The 15989-nt window shown below is 49.9% G+C and overlaps 1 protein-coding gene across 1 annotated transcript in view; it reads left to right on the forward strand.

Annotated features, from left to right (window-relative positions):
* L3MBTL4 (L3MBTL histone methyl-lysine binding protein 4) overlaps positions 1 to 15532 on the forward strand; it is a 447392-nt gene extending 431860 nt beyond the window's left edge. Inside the window, exons 17-19 of the mRNA XM_047828725.1 lie at positions 1773 to 1942; positions 11568 to 11630; positions 14073 to 15532. Coding sequence (XP_047684681.1) covers positions 1773 to 1942; positions 11568 to 11630; positions 14073 to 14240 — 401 coding nt within the window. The 3' untranslated portion in view covers positions 14241 to 15532. The remainder of the gene's footprint in view (positions 1 to 1772; positions 1943 to 11567; positions 11631 to 14072) is intronic.
* Positions 15533 to 15989: the final 457 nt, after the last annotated feature.

Consider the following 15989-nt stretch of genomic DNA (forward strand, 5'->3'; position numbering starts at 1 on the left):
AGAATAAAGCCCAGCTTTGGCTCAGGTCTTAATCCCTCTGAACACATAGCTTTAACTCTTTGGTTCCCAGGAAAGCCCTCAGTGACTGTGTGGCTTTGACTGCAGGCTTGTTCTGGGATGTTTCTGCCATGGGTTTTCAGGGCTGGTTTGGTCCATGCTCCTTGTCCAACCTGACACCTTCATTAAAGAACATTCACGTTTGTATGCATACTGGCTTTTCAAAGAAGGTGTGAAGTTTCCCTTCAGAGCTGGCAGCCGTACTTACTGTTGGCTGAACTACACGGAGGGAGATAACCTATTTACATACTAAAAAGGTCAGTGTTGGACAATCAGCATTTAGAGATGAACTTGCTGCCGCCTGCAACTGGAGCATAAGAATTTGGGAGAAGGCCGCAGTTTCACCGCCTCTTTATCTGTGTAGACAGCCAGCGTTGGTAACTGTGTAGGATGTCTGTGCCAAGCAGTCAGGGTGGTGACAGATGGGCTCCTTCTAGCCTGGAACCTCTTGACTACTAACGGGTATGACTGTGTGACCATGCACGGTACAGGTCAGCCTCACCTACTAAAAACTGTAATTAATTTGAGGTAGAAATATTTGCATAATAGCTTTTCAGACTCTGTTAGTAAAAGACAAACCATCATAAAAGACTTTACATCGCGTGGCTCCTGCTTACTTAACTTGTCATTTGCATCGGGAAAGGTAGACTTTTAGAAGGGTTACAGCATTTTGTGTGTGTGGTCTTCCTTCTCAAAGTATCTTAAGAATATCAACGGGTTTATTTTGCTAATGCGTGTCGAAAGTGCCTTTTCAAACAACCTCGGAAAGGCAACGCGTGTTCTCCGAAATCTCTGGGATGATTTTGCTCCGCATCCATTTATAAATTCAAAGCAAATAATTGGAGGATTGAGATCTCTGCCTCCATCTACATGTTGGGATATAACATAAGAGTAAAGTCACTCCTGAAGGTGGAACACCAGTTCCTCAAGCCTGGGGAGAAGTAAGAGGCAGAAGTGCGGTCTTACCCGTTACTGATAGTCTTGAGCAAGCAAGCAGCGCCACCCTTCGTGTCCCGGAACACGGCTCTTTCAGAGCTTTTTCTCTGAAGAGAGAACGCCCATTTAAGAGCACCTGGGTCGGGGTATACACATCGCAGTGCGGCCGCTTTCCGCAAGTCCCGAGAGGTCGTCGTGTCCTGCGGGGAGCTATCTCGGCAGCTGCCACCCAGATTCTCACGGGGACCCTGAGCCGCATTCCATGTTCAGTGTCCCCCAGGGGACCTATGAAGCCAGATGTGGACCTGGGCTCGTTGTGTCTTTGGAGCCATGGGAGGCGGCCGCCAGGAAGAAGTCGCTGTTTGTGTGCACACACATCCCAGAGGGGTCGGTATGCAGATGAAGTTAATAGCCACACTCCGTGAGGCTCTGTGCTTCCTCTGACTCCTGATATAGGGAGAGAGAGGCCAGTGGCAGTGACAGGGTAACTCTTGGTTGGCATCAAGCAGTGTCTCGTAGAGGTTATTTGACCTTGCTTAGCAAATAGCCGGAGTCACCTGGGCCTTATATAAGGTCCATTTCTCACGACAGTTGTGTTGAAACAGAACGGCGGCGTGGGCCGAGCTTGGGGACTCCTCCCGGCGATGATGCCAAGCGACCGGAACGCTAGGGTCCCCACTGAGCCTGCACTTGTCCTATCCTGGCTCTGGGCCCCCCCAGGCGGAGGGGCTGACCCAGGCGGCGCTCTGTGTGCGGCTCACTCCCCGCCTCTCTTTCAGAATATTCCGCTGAGCAGACACAGCAGGCGCTGCACCAGTCCGTCTTCATGTCCTCCATGTCGGCCCACCCCTTCCGGGACCTTCCACTCGGCAGGGAGCAGCACTGCAAGTTGCTTCCAGGCGTGGCCAACATCCAGGCAGGCGAGGTGGCCCGGTGGACAGTGGACGAGGTGAGCGGGGCTGCTCTGGGGCCTGGAGGGAGCGTGCCAGGCTGCTGAGGGTTTCTCCTAGGCGCTGAATCCACTGCAGCAAATCTAAGATCCATACTTAAGGGAGAAGGCAGGCATGATTTGGAGAGAGTGAGGAAAGCCCAGTTGGTTTGGGCCTCTCCCCCGAGGTATCCCAGAACCACCTCTGTTCTCCACCACCATCGGCCCAAGCCTCCAGCCCCCCATCACAGATTTACTTTGGGGAAGCACACATGTATAAGCATCTTAGGCTTTGCACCCTGGCATCCTGTCTGGGGAGCCCCCGCCCCCGGGATGTTCTGTTCTGTGCTGAGGGGCACCTGGAGGGCCCCAGAGGATTCACTTGTTCTCATTACTGAGCAGTTCTGTGCTGCCCATTTGTCTACTTGAAGCCACAGATGATCGGTTAGCCTTAGGTTGGTTTTTAAAGTGAATTAGATCACAACATTGCATAAGATGCGGTACACATGGGAAAATTGATCCAACTTTAATATAAATGTTCCTTACAATGTTGCTTTTTAATAAGGATCAGGTAAGTCTCCTTGCTTGCTGTAATGCTGCAGAAATGCTTCATATGTAAAGCAGTTTTCTTTTAAGGAAGACACTCTCTGACATTTCTCTTAATAAAGGTATTATTTCCACTAGTCAGGCCTTAATTAATTTTTTTTAAATGAAGGAAAACCGTGGGTCGCTCTGAGGACAAGATGACGGTAGAGCTGGAGTGAAGTTAGTCACAGAATGTTCACTGAGCACTTTCTGCAATCAGCTCGACTTAACCTTGGCTTCGGCCTTCCTTCGCAGCCTCGGACGAGGCGCAGGTGGCAAAGGCCGTGCGGAGGCTGGAGGTTTGGGGCAACGCTGCTCCCTCCGCCTCCTCCCGGGCACCTCACAAAACCCACCTGGAGCAGCGGGGGCTTTCCCCGGCACACCCCGCCGCCCCACCTCTCCTTCCGATCCCTCCAGTGCCCCCGTGACACTGGTAACGGAGAGTTGACCGAATATGCCAGCCGGTGGCGACTAAACGTGATCTCGTTCCTTAAAGAGTATGCGGGTCGGCCCCCTCTGCCCCTTGTTGATGAACTTTTACTGGTTTACAAAGCGTGCAGCAGCTTCACGACCAAGCCAACTAAGTCAAAACCTATCGTGTCTGTGATCCAGTCGTGTGTGGCTCTGGCCTTGTAACAGCCCTGCACACGATGGGGAGCTCCCCCGACGGCTCGGCGGCAATCCCTGGTTCCTGACTTTGAAGCCATTCACTAGGTTGCACCACCTTTTAAGTTAGAGTGACAGCGGCTTCTCTTCCCTCGCCTCATCGCCGTTGTGCCGAGGCCGATGTCCCGGGGCGGGCAGCCCCTCGCCTCCAGCCCCCGGCCCCACGTTCACAGAGCAGCCGAGACCCACCAGTGGGTGAACATGGAAGAGACACCTTGGGTGTGAGCTCTGGGTGTGTCTGTGCCTACCTTGACATGATTCCGGCTCCCCGAACGGACTCCTCAGCTGCGCGGGCCTTAGAACCTGCGTGGGCCGTCCTCCCTGCCCACGCGCCCCTCGTGCCTCTCCCGCGCTGGGCTGCAGCCCCCACGCGGTGTCCTCACACTGGCACACTTTATACCCCTGCCCCAGGTCGCCCCTCCTACTCTGCCAGCCAGCGGCGCAGTGCTCACCTCCTGCAGGAGCCTCTCCGCACCCCCCTTTTCCTCAGAGAATCTTCTGTCACTGACCTATGCTCACTTGTCCGACCCTTGACCAGATGAGTAGAGACCTTATTCCACTCACTTGATATGTATCTTGAGAACGTCTCACTATACCTGGCAGTTAGTAGATAAGCCAGTAGTGTCTGTTGCATGAATGTTGAATGACAAAGGCATCATAGGCTGGATTTTGAAACAGAAGTGGAACGTATCCAAGGGGAGAGAAGAAGGGAGACCATTCCAGTCGCAAGGAAAGACAGAAGGTTGCGTGGAAGTATGACGTGTGCACAGATAGCATATGTACAGCGAGCGCATCCTTTACTAACATTGATGATGCTATTAACACTATTAAGGTACTGATAGCGAGACAAGGACTCTTATTTTGCCCATTTTACAGACAGGGAAATTGAGGCACCTAGAGACTGAGTCACTTCTCAGGGCCCCACAGGCGGAGCCAGGTCCTAAGCTGACGTCTTACCCACCAGGCACCCTGAGGACCTGGGGCACAGACAGAAGAGCCCTGGGATGGGGAAGGTGAGCCAGGTGTGAGGCCGGGCACTGGCAGTACGAGCCACCTGAGGTTCTCATGCAGAAAATCACCTGTGAACATGGTGCTTCGGGGGCATGAGAATCACACCCACCTGCGGAAGGAGGAAGCGTGAGAAGGGGCGGAGGAGAGGGACCAACCAGGGGGCACCGCCACGCTCCTGGTGTAGAATCATCAGGGCCTGCGCCGGGAGCTGCCATGGCAAAAACCACCCAGAGTCGGCAGACGTTTTAAAGTCGAAAGCCGTAACACAACACAGTGAAATAGATCAGATATTGAAGATGAAGAAGTGAAATGAGCCAAATGTGATTCCACTTGTAGACGCAGCACCACACGGTTTAAGACTTGGGATGGCGGTATGTGAGCTACACGGTCCGTAGAGTTCACCTGAATGAAGGGGAAAGTAGTGGTGCCATCACACGAAATGAAACTTTGGGAGAGAGACCCAGTCTTTTCTGAGTGAGAGGTCCCTGCAGATTACATTACAGCAGTGGATGTGCAACAACCATTCCTGGGGGTGGAAATACCGGATGAGGTGTCAGTAATGGATGGGGGGCGGCCGCTGAGGAAGCCCTCACGGAGGGCATGACCATCCAAGGAGAGCCGTCAAGGATGGAGGTCAGTGGGGACGATGGTGGCAGAGCAAGTCCACAGAAGAGAAGTGTCAGGGGCGGCAGGTGGTGAGTGTACCATTCAGCAGGGCACAGACAGCAGATGTAGCTCGGGGCTCCTGGCTGGGGCTGTGGAATTGGGCTTTGGGGAATCTGGAAAAAATGTGTACAATATGTGTATTTCTTGTCCTTAAGAGGAGAGCCAGAGCTTTTATTAACGTCTCAAGGGGACCATCATCCAAAGAGAACAGAACCTCCGTTCTAGGAAAATTAAGCAGTGACCGGGAAGTTTATGGGACCTCAGATCTGACGAGTCCCAAGTCTGGCACTGAAGGAAAGCGAGGGGGTGGAGTGATGAGAGGCAGTAGTGGTCACAGTGCAAGTCTCAGCAGGATAGGGGAGCCTCAAAAGGGATGGTCTTGCTGTGGGGGAGACCGAGGGTGCCATCAATGATTATTAGGAGGGCAAGGTCACAGTTCCCGAGTTCTTGTAATGGATATACATGGAGCCCCAGCCTTCTATTGCTGAAAGAGGCCTTAGAACTTTCTATGTTAAAAGTAAAACCATCCGTAAGGCTGTGTTCATAAAGTGCTCCTGTCGTGATGCTTCTGTACCCATGACTTCCCTTGGGGATGCATTCCAGAGAAACTGCTTGGCTTATCTCCTAATGTATAATATATCATAATCTTGAAAGCTCCCTAACCAAATGCTCGTGAGGACAAGGACCACGTCCTAAATTTCTTTCTGTATTCTCACACTCTTGTAGCACGTTTCCTAGAACAAAATAGGGTCTCAAGAAGAATCTTGGATGGATTGACAGTGGGCTTTATGACGGTTCTGTTTGTATCTTTGAAAATAAGGCAACTCTCCGATGGGGTTCGCTTCCGGGGGCATTCCAGTGCGTTCCAACAATAGAGGTTGTGACTATTTTAGACACCACATTAGAAACGGGAATAGGGCAGTGAAGATTTGAAAAGTCAGTACAGGGCAAGAGGAGACAAAGGGGGGTGCTATCCTTTTGTGTTTTATTCTCGTTAGGCAAAGTATTGGAGAGGAACCATGGGAGCCCGAGTCAGGATACATTGAAAACAGACTTGTGTCCTTGTGTTAAGGGCCATTCAGGGAGACTCAAGGCACGAGTCTGCCTGTGGAAGAAGATGAAGAGCAAGAACGCTCCCTTTCGTCTGCTGTCCTGGCCTGGGAGGAAGACCTCCATCTCCTCGCTGCATCATGTTACTTGTGAAGAGAAGCCAGCACAGGGCCTTGGTGACGTGGCCCAGAGCAAGGGAGCTGACTTTTAACTCCTTTGTCACTGCAGCTGTTCCTACCAGAGCCGTGTTTACAGAAACACGGGTAGGCTATGAGGTCAATGTGGTGCTTCTAGAATGAAAGCCCATATATTGTAGTAAGGGTTATTATTTTGTGAAACCTTTGTTAGAAACATCTGGGTCTATGCAAACACTCGAGTTATGGTCAGTGTGATGTGTATTTCTGACTGTGGGCCATGGCAATATTCTGTAAAAGAGTAAAAGCGCTTAAGAGTAGGAACTAAAATATCTTTATGTCTCTTTATGCCATTGTAGTAAAGTATCTTGTGCAGAGCAGGTGTCTGAGCAAATAAATGGGGAGGTGTATTTTGTGAAGAACCCTCCTACTAGGTGTGCGTGGGCACGGGAGGGCAGGAGGTGAGGTCGTGTGCACCTTAGAGCCACAGGTGCGGTTCATGTATGCTTGGTGCACACGTGGGCATTTTTATTCCTTATGTGCAAAAATGCTTTTTAAAGCAGCTCATATAAATCGCCATAGCCTCAACCAAGCGCTCCCTAAATGTCCATTAAGTTTAAAAGATGGCGGTCGCTTTAAAAGCAATCTTTAAACAGGAGGGAGTGTTTTGAAAAATTCAGGATACTGCTAACTAAGCATAGCAGCCTTATACAATCGGGCCCTTAAAAAAGGGCAAATAACAGATTCCACTGTTCAAAAATGAGACCCGGGCTGGAAGCATGGTCCCCAGTGGACTTGGAGCCAGTGCAGTCAGGCACACAGCTACAGGCTCAGCAAGATAGAGAACACCACCGTTTGGAAAGATTTAAGGGAGCAGCAGCCCCACTGAAGGAAACAGGCCTGCTGAGCTCCAAGAGGATGCCAGGAAAAGTAGGTCGCCGGGGGAAGTAAGTTGGGGAAAGTAATGGGCTCATCTGAGAGCTGGCACAGGGTCATCTTTCTTAGTCTTTCCCAACTGCTGTGTCATCCGCAGAACTCACCTACTCCCTGTCCTTCCAAAACAAAGCCAGGGCTTTCGCTGAGGGACGCCTCGCTCCTGAGAACAAGGAATGAGGTTCCTTGAGGAATGGGAATGAGGTCTCTTGGGGAACCAAGCGCCAGTCAGCCTCCACACCAGGTGGGCTTCTTGGGGCCAAGGCGGAGGGCGACCGCCCCCAGGCTCCAACAGTAGCACATTCACCTTAGAAAAGCAGCCGCGTCCACACAGCCATCTTGCGTGCAGGCAAACAGATGGTAGTTTCCTATTTCATGGAGTTCACGCTCATCTGAATAGTTCACGTTTGCCCAATAGGTAAACACATTTTTAAGGGGAGCATGTGAGGGAAACTTTCTGAGAGTACTCTATGGTTTGTTAGAGCTCACCACTTTACATTTAAAGTTTGTAGCAAAATGGGCTTTCTATTAAAGCTCAAAATATAATTTATTCTTAGAGTGAATAAATACTGACTAACAGTACTGAATAATGACACTGAATAATGATCAAAGCCTTTGGATATTTTTAAATTCTGGCCAGAGAAGTCAGCCTCAGTAGATTTCATGGAACTGGCTTTTGACTTTGGAGAAGGACAGACTGAATAGAATCACAGTCTCTTTCCAAAGAGGCAGAGGATTCCAGACACGTGGTGAGGCAGTGGGGCCGTGGCCACCCTACCTCCTGAGGCCCTAGGGAGGTAGTGCAGGGAGGGGACGTGACGGGGCCCAGCTGAGGGCCACTCGGCTTCCCCTTTGCTCCTCTTTGCCCCGACAAGTTATTTATTCCTGTTAAAAAAAAATCCAGTCTAGGGGCGCCTGGGTGGCTCAGTCAGTTAAGCGTCTGTCTTCAGCTCAGGTCATGGTCTCGCGGTCTGTGAGTTTGAGCCCCACGTCGGACTCTGTGCTGACAGCTCAGAGCCTGGAGCCTGCTTTGGATTCTATATCTCCCTCTCTCTCTACCCCTCCCCTGCTCACACTCTGTCTCTCTCAAAAATAAATAAGCATTAAAAAAAAAAAAAAAGTTAAAAAAAAATCCAGTCTACCTTTGACACAGACAGTGGTTGCTTGGCTAACAATGCTGAGGAAGGGGAATGTGATTCTTTTCCCATTTTCCCAGCAAAGGACATTTTAACGGATGCAAACCATCAAAGCAACACACACTTCTGCCATGAACAGAAGTTTGTGGAACGTGTGTTTTAAAAAGATCCTCTTTCAAAGCACTTCACTGTCTGTGGAGAGCCCAGGCTCCCTACTGCTGGCAGGGCTTTCCCACAGGAGCTGGTGACTGAGATGCAACAAAATGTGTATCTGTCGCTAATTCCTACTCCTGCTTCTTTATGTTTAATTTTCCTGCCTTGACCGTCTGCCCCTTTCCCTGTGGAAGAACCATCTCAGGAAAACCTTCCTTTTAGAGCCATGGCTTTGTTTTGTTTTGTTTTTTAAGTTTATTTATTTATTTATTTTGCAATGGGGGGTGGGGAGAGAGAGAGAGAGAGCACGGGAGGGGCAGAGAGAGGGAGAGAGAGAGAATCCCAAGCAGGCTCTGCACTGTCAGTGCAGAGCCCGACACGGGGCTTGAATTCACAAACCGTGAGATCATGACCTGAGCCAAAACTAAGAGTCAGAGGCTTAACTGACTGAGCCACCCAGGCACCCCTAGAGCTGTGGCTTTTAACAGGTAGATGTGGGCCACGTCTGGACGCATTTCTGGTTGTCACAGCGCGGGGGTGGGGGTGCAACTGGCACCCGGCAGGTGGAGGCCAGGCTTGCTGCTAAACACCCTGCAACACACAGGATGGCCCCACAGCAAAGAATGATCAGTCCCCACCAGTCAGTAGCGCTGGCCTGGAGAAACCCGCTCTTCAGCACTTTGCCTGGACCCGGCTTCGACTCCTTTTGCCCCACGCCCAGCCTGCCGGCAGATCTCTGGATTCTCCCTCTGCGGCGCCACCTGCCTGAACTCTGTGCTCTGCCCCGTGTGGAGCCCCCAGGCCCTCAGTGCCTCCCTGCTGACGTCCTGCCCAGTCCATCCAACACTGCCAGATCCTCTCTCAAGCCTTCTCTTGCGCCAGGGTCCTCAGCCCCACCTGCAGATGAGAGTCAACCGGGGAATCTGAAAATGTATGCCCCACGCTTGGGTCCCACCCAGTTTGGCTAATTTGGAGTCTGTGTGGCCTGAGTCTGGCCATCATTCGTGTTTGAAGCTCTCCGGATGATCCCAAGGTGTGGCCACGATGGAGAACCACCACTCCAGGGCTCCCTGCAGCTGGCAGGTAGAAATGCAAACCCACACCAGAAGCCACACGGCCGCCACCTCACCCCCACCCACCCCCTGTCCCCATGTCTCCCCTTCTGCTCGGCATTTCTAGCCAAACTGGACTCCTCACTGCTCAGAACATGTGCACCGTGCCTCTCGCTTTCGGCCTTGACCCTGAGGCTCTGTGCCGAGAAAGTGTTCTCTGCTTGTCCACCCCGAATCGCCCCGGGGTAGAAACACTGCCACCCAACAGTGCCTGTCTCAGCTTCCACCTCCCTCATCACACCTCTTCTGAGTTCCCATCTGAGATGCCATCTGTCCCTGCCAGGAACCCATAGCCTTTCCACCTCGCCTCTGGAACTTAGCGCATTTGAGCATGTATCAGTGTGAGTAGTAAGCCGTCCTTACTTGCCACTTTCCATCTATCCTCCCACCTCTGATAGAACCATAAACTCATTGGATGTTCACACTGGACCTGCTCACTGGTCCTGCCCTCCCAGCACCCAGCAGAGGCCTCACGCGTAGCTGAGGTCGGGGCGTACTTGGCCAGAGAGCAGCCCAGGGAATAAGGGGCCTACGCCCGCCATGCAGCTTCCCAGGCCCTACAAACTCTCTGAGCCCCTGCTGTCACCTGCCCCAGTGACTGTGTCTCTGCAGCTGGACCGGCAGCATTCCAGGGCTTTCCTCAGCTCCATGCTTTGTATCCACCTAAGAAGGGCAAATCATATTAACTCAACAGAGAAGCTCAGCTTCCTGGCTGAGTGGAGCACTGGGAGCTCCAGGGAAGCAGCTCAGAACCGGAATGCCTCCCAGGTGCTTCTGGGGCTTGAGGATGCCATTGTGTGGCAGCGTTCCAGCTGGTTTGGGAAGATCTTTTTTGTTGTTGTTTTAATTCTCATCATCCTGCACTTTAGAAGGATGACTGTAAATGACTCATGATAAAACATACTTGCGGCATCAGAGGTGAGTAAAGCAGACACCAACATGCTGATTGGCCCGAAAAAGATGTTCTGAAATCTACGCATTAGATTAAATATAGCCGTGAGTCGAGGGTGCGCATACAGGTGTCAGGCCCTGGGTTCGCCCTGTGGGTGTTGGTTCCTGGCCGCCCTGTAAGCCGGAAATTGCCAACGCCACGATGTTCTCTTCTGCAAAGTATGGGGAGGGTCAATGTCACTGTCATCTTCCTGCAGGGGGCTGGGGACTCCTAAAGCTCGTGGGTTATAGACTGTGTTGATACAAGGCCCTGAGCTCCCGTCTTCTTGTGGGCCTTTTCCATCAGACGGGGAGGGAAGTGTCAAATGCACACAATTCAGTCAGCACGAGACAGCCAAAAATTAAAAACAGAAAGCAAGGCCATTCCTCTTATACACATTACCTCCCAGGTTTCATTACTATTGCCTTCTGGCATGACTTTCACCCTGTGCTGCAACCATGCCAGACCTTGCCAGGGTGGCCAGAATCCTCTTGCCATTTTGGTCGTTGGGAGTCTACACTTTATTATGTTTGGTGGCTCAGCTCCCTGAAAGCACCAACTGGGAAAACTCAGTAGCTTCCTGTGCTTATAGCCAAGGGTCTCTCTAATTAAAAGGAGCTGGGGACATATGTAGCTGGGGAGGGAGGGGAAAAGAGTGGGAAATGAAGTTGAAGAGAGTGATTTGGTCTGGAGTCCAAAAACCTGATTTCCAAAACGTCCGGGGGTACTTCCCGGCCATGTGTGACCTCCAGTAAGTCATTCGACTTCCTCGGGCTTCAGCCTCATTGTCCCTGATGAGGGAACTCACTCGGCATAGATCCCTTGAGTCCCTGTTGCTGTCTGGGCACAGGTAAGACTCAGATGGGGCCTCAGGACTACCCAAGGGCCAGATGGGCAGGTCCTCATCCTTGACAGTCACTGTAAAGACTGCTACACACAAGGCCACTCCCTCCTGCCTTCCCTGACAGGACAGGAGGATCAGAGGAGAGCAGGTTCCAGAATGCCAGCGCTGCACAAAAGGAGGCTGTCATTGTCATCGTAACTATAACCCGATGTAGGTCAGCCTGGAAATAAGAGGCTAGAAGAGATACTGGCGGGGGCTGGTCTAACTTCTGAGGTGGCAAATGCTAATGTGACTTGATAGTTACTATTTAAATCCTGAGCGTTTGAGGGATTTGAAGTCTATTTTACTCAAACATGGAATTACTACAACCCAAGAAATTATTTCAGGTGCATGTTTTAAGTCAGGCTTTTCATCTTGCACTGTAGGTGGCTGAGTTTGTACAGTCTCTTCTGGGCTGTGAAGAACATGCCAAGTGCTTCAAGAAAGAGGTAAGAAATGCAAAAATTGTATGTATTTCCATACTTCTGGACCCAGAAGTGCTTTGTTTTCATCTACGTATGTGCAAATAAGAACAGGCTGGGTAGGCAGGATAAAGGGGTCCGGGCAGGGAGGAGCCCAGTGGTGCCATCAGGCCCAGGCCCTTTGACCTGCTTACGTTCAGCTGGGCTTTGGCGCAGAATGCTATGGTGCTTGGCCCGTACAGTGTGCTCAAGAAGTAGACAGTTTGCTGGAAGAATAAATGAACATGTCAATTACTTAATCCTTACATGCGTTGTGAAGGCCCTACCATGATGACTTTAGGTCCCACTGAGGAGGAAGGATTCCCGCCATGAACCCCCTCCCAGGAAGGGGAGAGGATTTGTCTACTCCGAGGTGAGAGTGGGACCTTCCTGTACATCCCCGCTCTGCACCTGCTCCAAGAAGAATGCAGAGAGGCCACAAAATCCTTCCATGGGGCTTCTGCTTCCCACCCCCCTGGTGGTTGGGAATGTACCAAACTGCTTAATGTTTCTCCTGGAATTAGTAGCCATAGCTCTAGGGACCCCAGAAGAGACCAGCTACAGAATAATAGTGCAGATATGGTGGTTATTGTTTATCGTGGGCTTGCCCTATGCTGGACCCTGTGCTAAGCACTTTATAACCGCTGTTCTTGGGTCCTCACAAGAACCTATGAAGAAGCTGAGGCACAGCAAGAAAAAGGCAGTCAGATCCCGGCCTCTATCTGGGTGATTCCAGAGCCGCCATCATGGCTCCAGAAGTCTCCAAGAAAACTACACTTCTAGAGACTCCAGTTTGTAGCACATCCTCCCCCTCTGTACAGGTCAGGGCATGAATGGACCAGGGAAAATACTCTCGGTCCTGGACCCCCCTGAGCCGGGCCTCCCCAGTAACTGTGCATCACGGTAGAGGGCAGTATGGTAGCAGTGTGGGTAGCTGCCAATGGAAACATGAGGTTCGACCAGCAGGTCTCGGGTGTGGTTGGGCTGGCCTTGCACATAGGGGTCGATCCCTGCATTAAGCAATGCCGAGGACCCACCGTGTCCACAGGTCAAGTTGCAAGTCAAGTTGCTCCCGCCTGGCTTTTAAGACCAGCAGTCCCTCGATGGGCAGATCACTTAACCTGTCTCATCCCTCTTCTGTAAAACACAGACTTCCTTGAGGAGACCTTTAAAGATTAGAATTAGTGTGTTTCAGTGCCTAGCAAAGTGATCCAGGTATTCTGTTCTCTAAATGGATGATTCTTCAACAGACGTTATCATAAATGCACAGGAAGCCTTTTAACACTTCCTTAAAACTTTAAAACTTTAGCCTGTCACTTACATTTTAAACTTGGATTTCAAAACCGGGGTCCCTGGGGGAATCCCTACTTCCTCAGTGAGACATTGTCACTGCGAGTTTGTACCGTTAATTAAAAAGGGTTAGAACCACAGTGCTAGGTTCAGGGAAGGGTGTTACCGTAGAAAAACCTTTCGTTCTGTCTTCTTGGGTCTAGAACCAGCAATCTTTCTGCGCCAGTTTCTGTAAACAGGTGATGTGGGTGCCGGACACGCCCACAGTCCCTTCGACTCCAACTCTGAGAGCAGATCCTAGTCTGCTGTGGGAAAAGCTTGCATGGGGGTCACTCACCATCCTATGAATCTTGGGAAAGCTATTACATGTCAGACCACAATGTCTTAAAAGTTAATAAATAAAACATTTATTTTGTATGTATTTCTGCTTATAGCATTTATTATAAAAAAAAATTTAATGCAGGAAAGTTCAAAGGAGAAAGCAAAAATCAAACCACTATTCCACCAGAAAAATCTAACTTTGCTTAACGTGTGGCATAAAGACTTCAGATATTTTCATTGTGTATGTGTATACATGTGGTCGTGCATGTTTAATTTTACGGGTTAAAGCTAAGATCTTTCTATGTCATCATGTCATGCCTTGTCACTTAACCATGGATGAAAACTTTGCTCAATCATTAAGTGTTTCATTGAGACGTGAATTTCGGTGGCTGCCGGGTCCCCCAGCCGAGGCGATACCAGAATTTATGTGCTTCTGCCATTTTTGAAATGCTGGGCTGTTTCCAATAAATAACACTAGAATGTACACATTGCAACTCGGTTCTCTTGGGAAAAATTCCTGGAGATTTACTTGGTGAATGAAAGCAGGCTATTTTTAAGTTTCTGGATATAAATTCAGGACAAGATTTTTGAAACATAACAGTAGAAATTTAACCTGGCAACCGTCAGTGTATCTTGAATTCATATTCAACAGAGTTTCGGGCAATAGCACAGAGGGGGGCAGACGTTGGGACCCCGTGGGAGAGGGTGCCGTCTTTCTCTGCCTTTGGAGAGCTCTGCAGGGAGGCCAAAACCGTTCGGTGTCACACAGCTCAGCACCCAAAAGTTCCCAGAGGGTAAACGATGTTTCTTTACTTGCAGCAGATCGATGGCAAAGCCTTCCTGCTTCTGACACAGACGGACATCGTCAAGGTGATGAAGATCAAGCTGGGTCCAGCACTGAAAATTTACAATTCTATCCTCATGTTCAGGAATTCCCAGGACCTCACTGAAGAAGATTCTCTCTCAGGCCAAGAAGCCAGAGGATAAACACACCGCCTGAACTGGCCAGGGCACCAGGACCTGTTCTCCCAGCAATAAGATTGGCCTACGTTAATTTGATTTTAATATCCCCATGGTCATAGCCATATCTCGTTTGGACCTTTTAAAGTGGTCGTGGTTGAGATGTTCAGAGGGTTTTGATGGCTGAGCCAATGCCAAGGACGCAGAGGCCCACGTGTGGTTTAGGAACATCTTTATCGTCTGCGGGGTCCTTTCAGCTCCGATGCCGTGCAACGAACAGACCAAAGAAGCCCACGCATACACATTTCAGCTTTCTCCTTCACCATTTCCCATTTTCCAAGCATGAAACTCTCAAGTGGTAAAATATGAAGAAAAACAGCATTCCCAATACACTGTTAATATTCTCACCAGAACATCTGAGCTTGGCCCAGATTTGCCATCTGGGTGCAGTGAGTCTAAGAGGTAGAGGCCTGGTGCTTTAAAAAGACTTCATGTGGGATTTTTGTGTACTTTACTCAGGAAAGTGTGAATCTTTAAAAAAATAATAATAATAAGCACATGTTTTCACGATTCATTAATTCTCCTTTTTGTCCCATGAATCGTTTCTTGTTGGCACTCCCAGTGTCTCCCGCAACGAGCCCAGGAGCACCAGAACACTCAGCCTGGGCATTTAGCGGAAGCTGATCGGACCATCCCAAGGACCCGTGCCTGCTAGCAGTGCGTGGCAGGCTCTCTTTGGGGGCACAGGGACACCCGCCCTGCCCCTGACACAGGCTCGTGGGCCAGCTACTCTCCCGCCCCAAACCCTCCTGGCTTCTGCTCCGAGGAGGCCTCAGGAGGATTGGCCCCTCGCTCTCTCTGAGCAGGTGTGCAGCTGGGTTATATCTTTGTAGAGTCACAGCACTGAAAGGCAACATCTCTAAAGTAGGGAGCTTGGTAGCTGTGAGTCGTTTGAACAATTCTGATTTCTGGTCAGACCTGACTTGTTTCGTGCAAAGTGACTATATCTGACACTCCAGCAACTTCGAAAGACAGTCACCAACTTTCCTACGCCCACAGTCAGCTGCATATGCCCCCGTGGAACTGGAGGTCCATTGTTTCCTGGGGGGCGGGAGGAGGAGACAAGAAACAGACCACACCCATTTGCCTCTTTAAGAATCTCACGGTTGAAGAAAGTTGATTCAGCTTGGAGATTCTCAAACTGTAGCGCACTGAAGAAAAAAAAAATCTTCTGTAAGAGGTGTGCACACGTGACATTTTTCAGACCTTTACCTAAATGGAATTTTAATATATTATTAGTTCATGTCAATTTTTGTTTTCTATGGAGTTTTGTTTGCTGTTTGTTTTCTGCTTTGTGTGTGTGTGTGTTTTTAATTTTTAGACTGCCATGTACAATTCCTGCTTCTGCTGTGTTAAAATTTAATATATTTTAAATGAGAATAAACAGATAAAGAGTAAACTCCCCACATCACTGCCTTAATGAATATGTTGCTATCACCTGTTCCCACGCCACAACCTTTGCATTAGTCACCAAAGAAGTCAGCCTTTTTTGAGTACTTGGGATAGGTTTCCTAGGGAGGCAAACTCAGCTGCTAATAAGAAGTTAAAGTGGAGTTTTTTAAATTAAAAAGAATCTCACAATTGCTTATTGTATAGGCCCCATGGAAGACACGAGATGCATGTTTCATGTATTTTTTTTTAACGTTTATTTATTTCTTTTGGGGGGGGGGGGGCTCAGGGTAGAGTCAGAGAGAAAATCCCAACCGGGCTCCACAA

The sequence above is a fragment of the Prionailurus viverrinus genome, chromosome D3 (assembly GCF_022837055.1).
Source record: "Prionailurus viverrinus isolate Anna chromosome D3, UM_Priviv_1.0, whole genome shotgun sequence".
Lineage (NCBI taxonomy): Eukaryota > Metazoa > Chordata > Mammalia > Carnivora > Felidae > Prionailurus > Prionailurus viverrinus.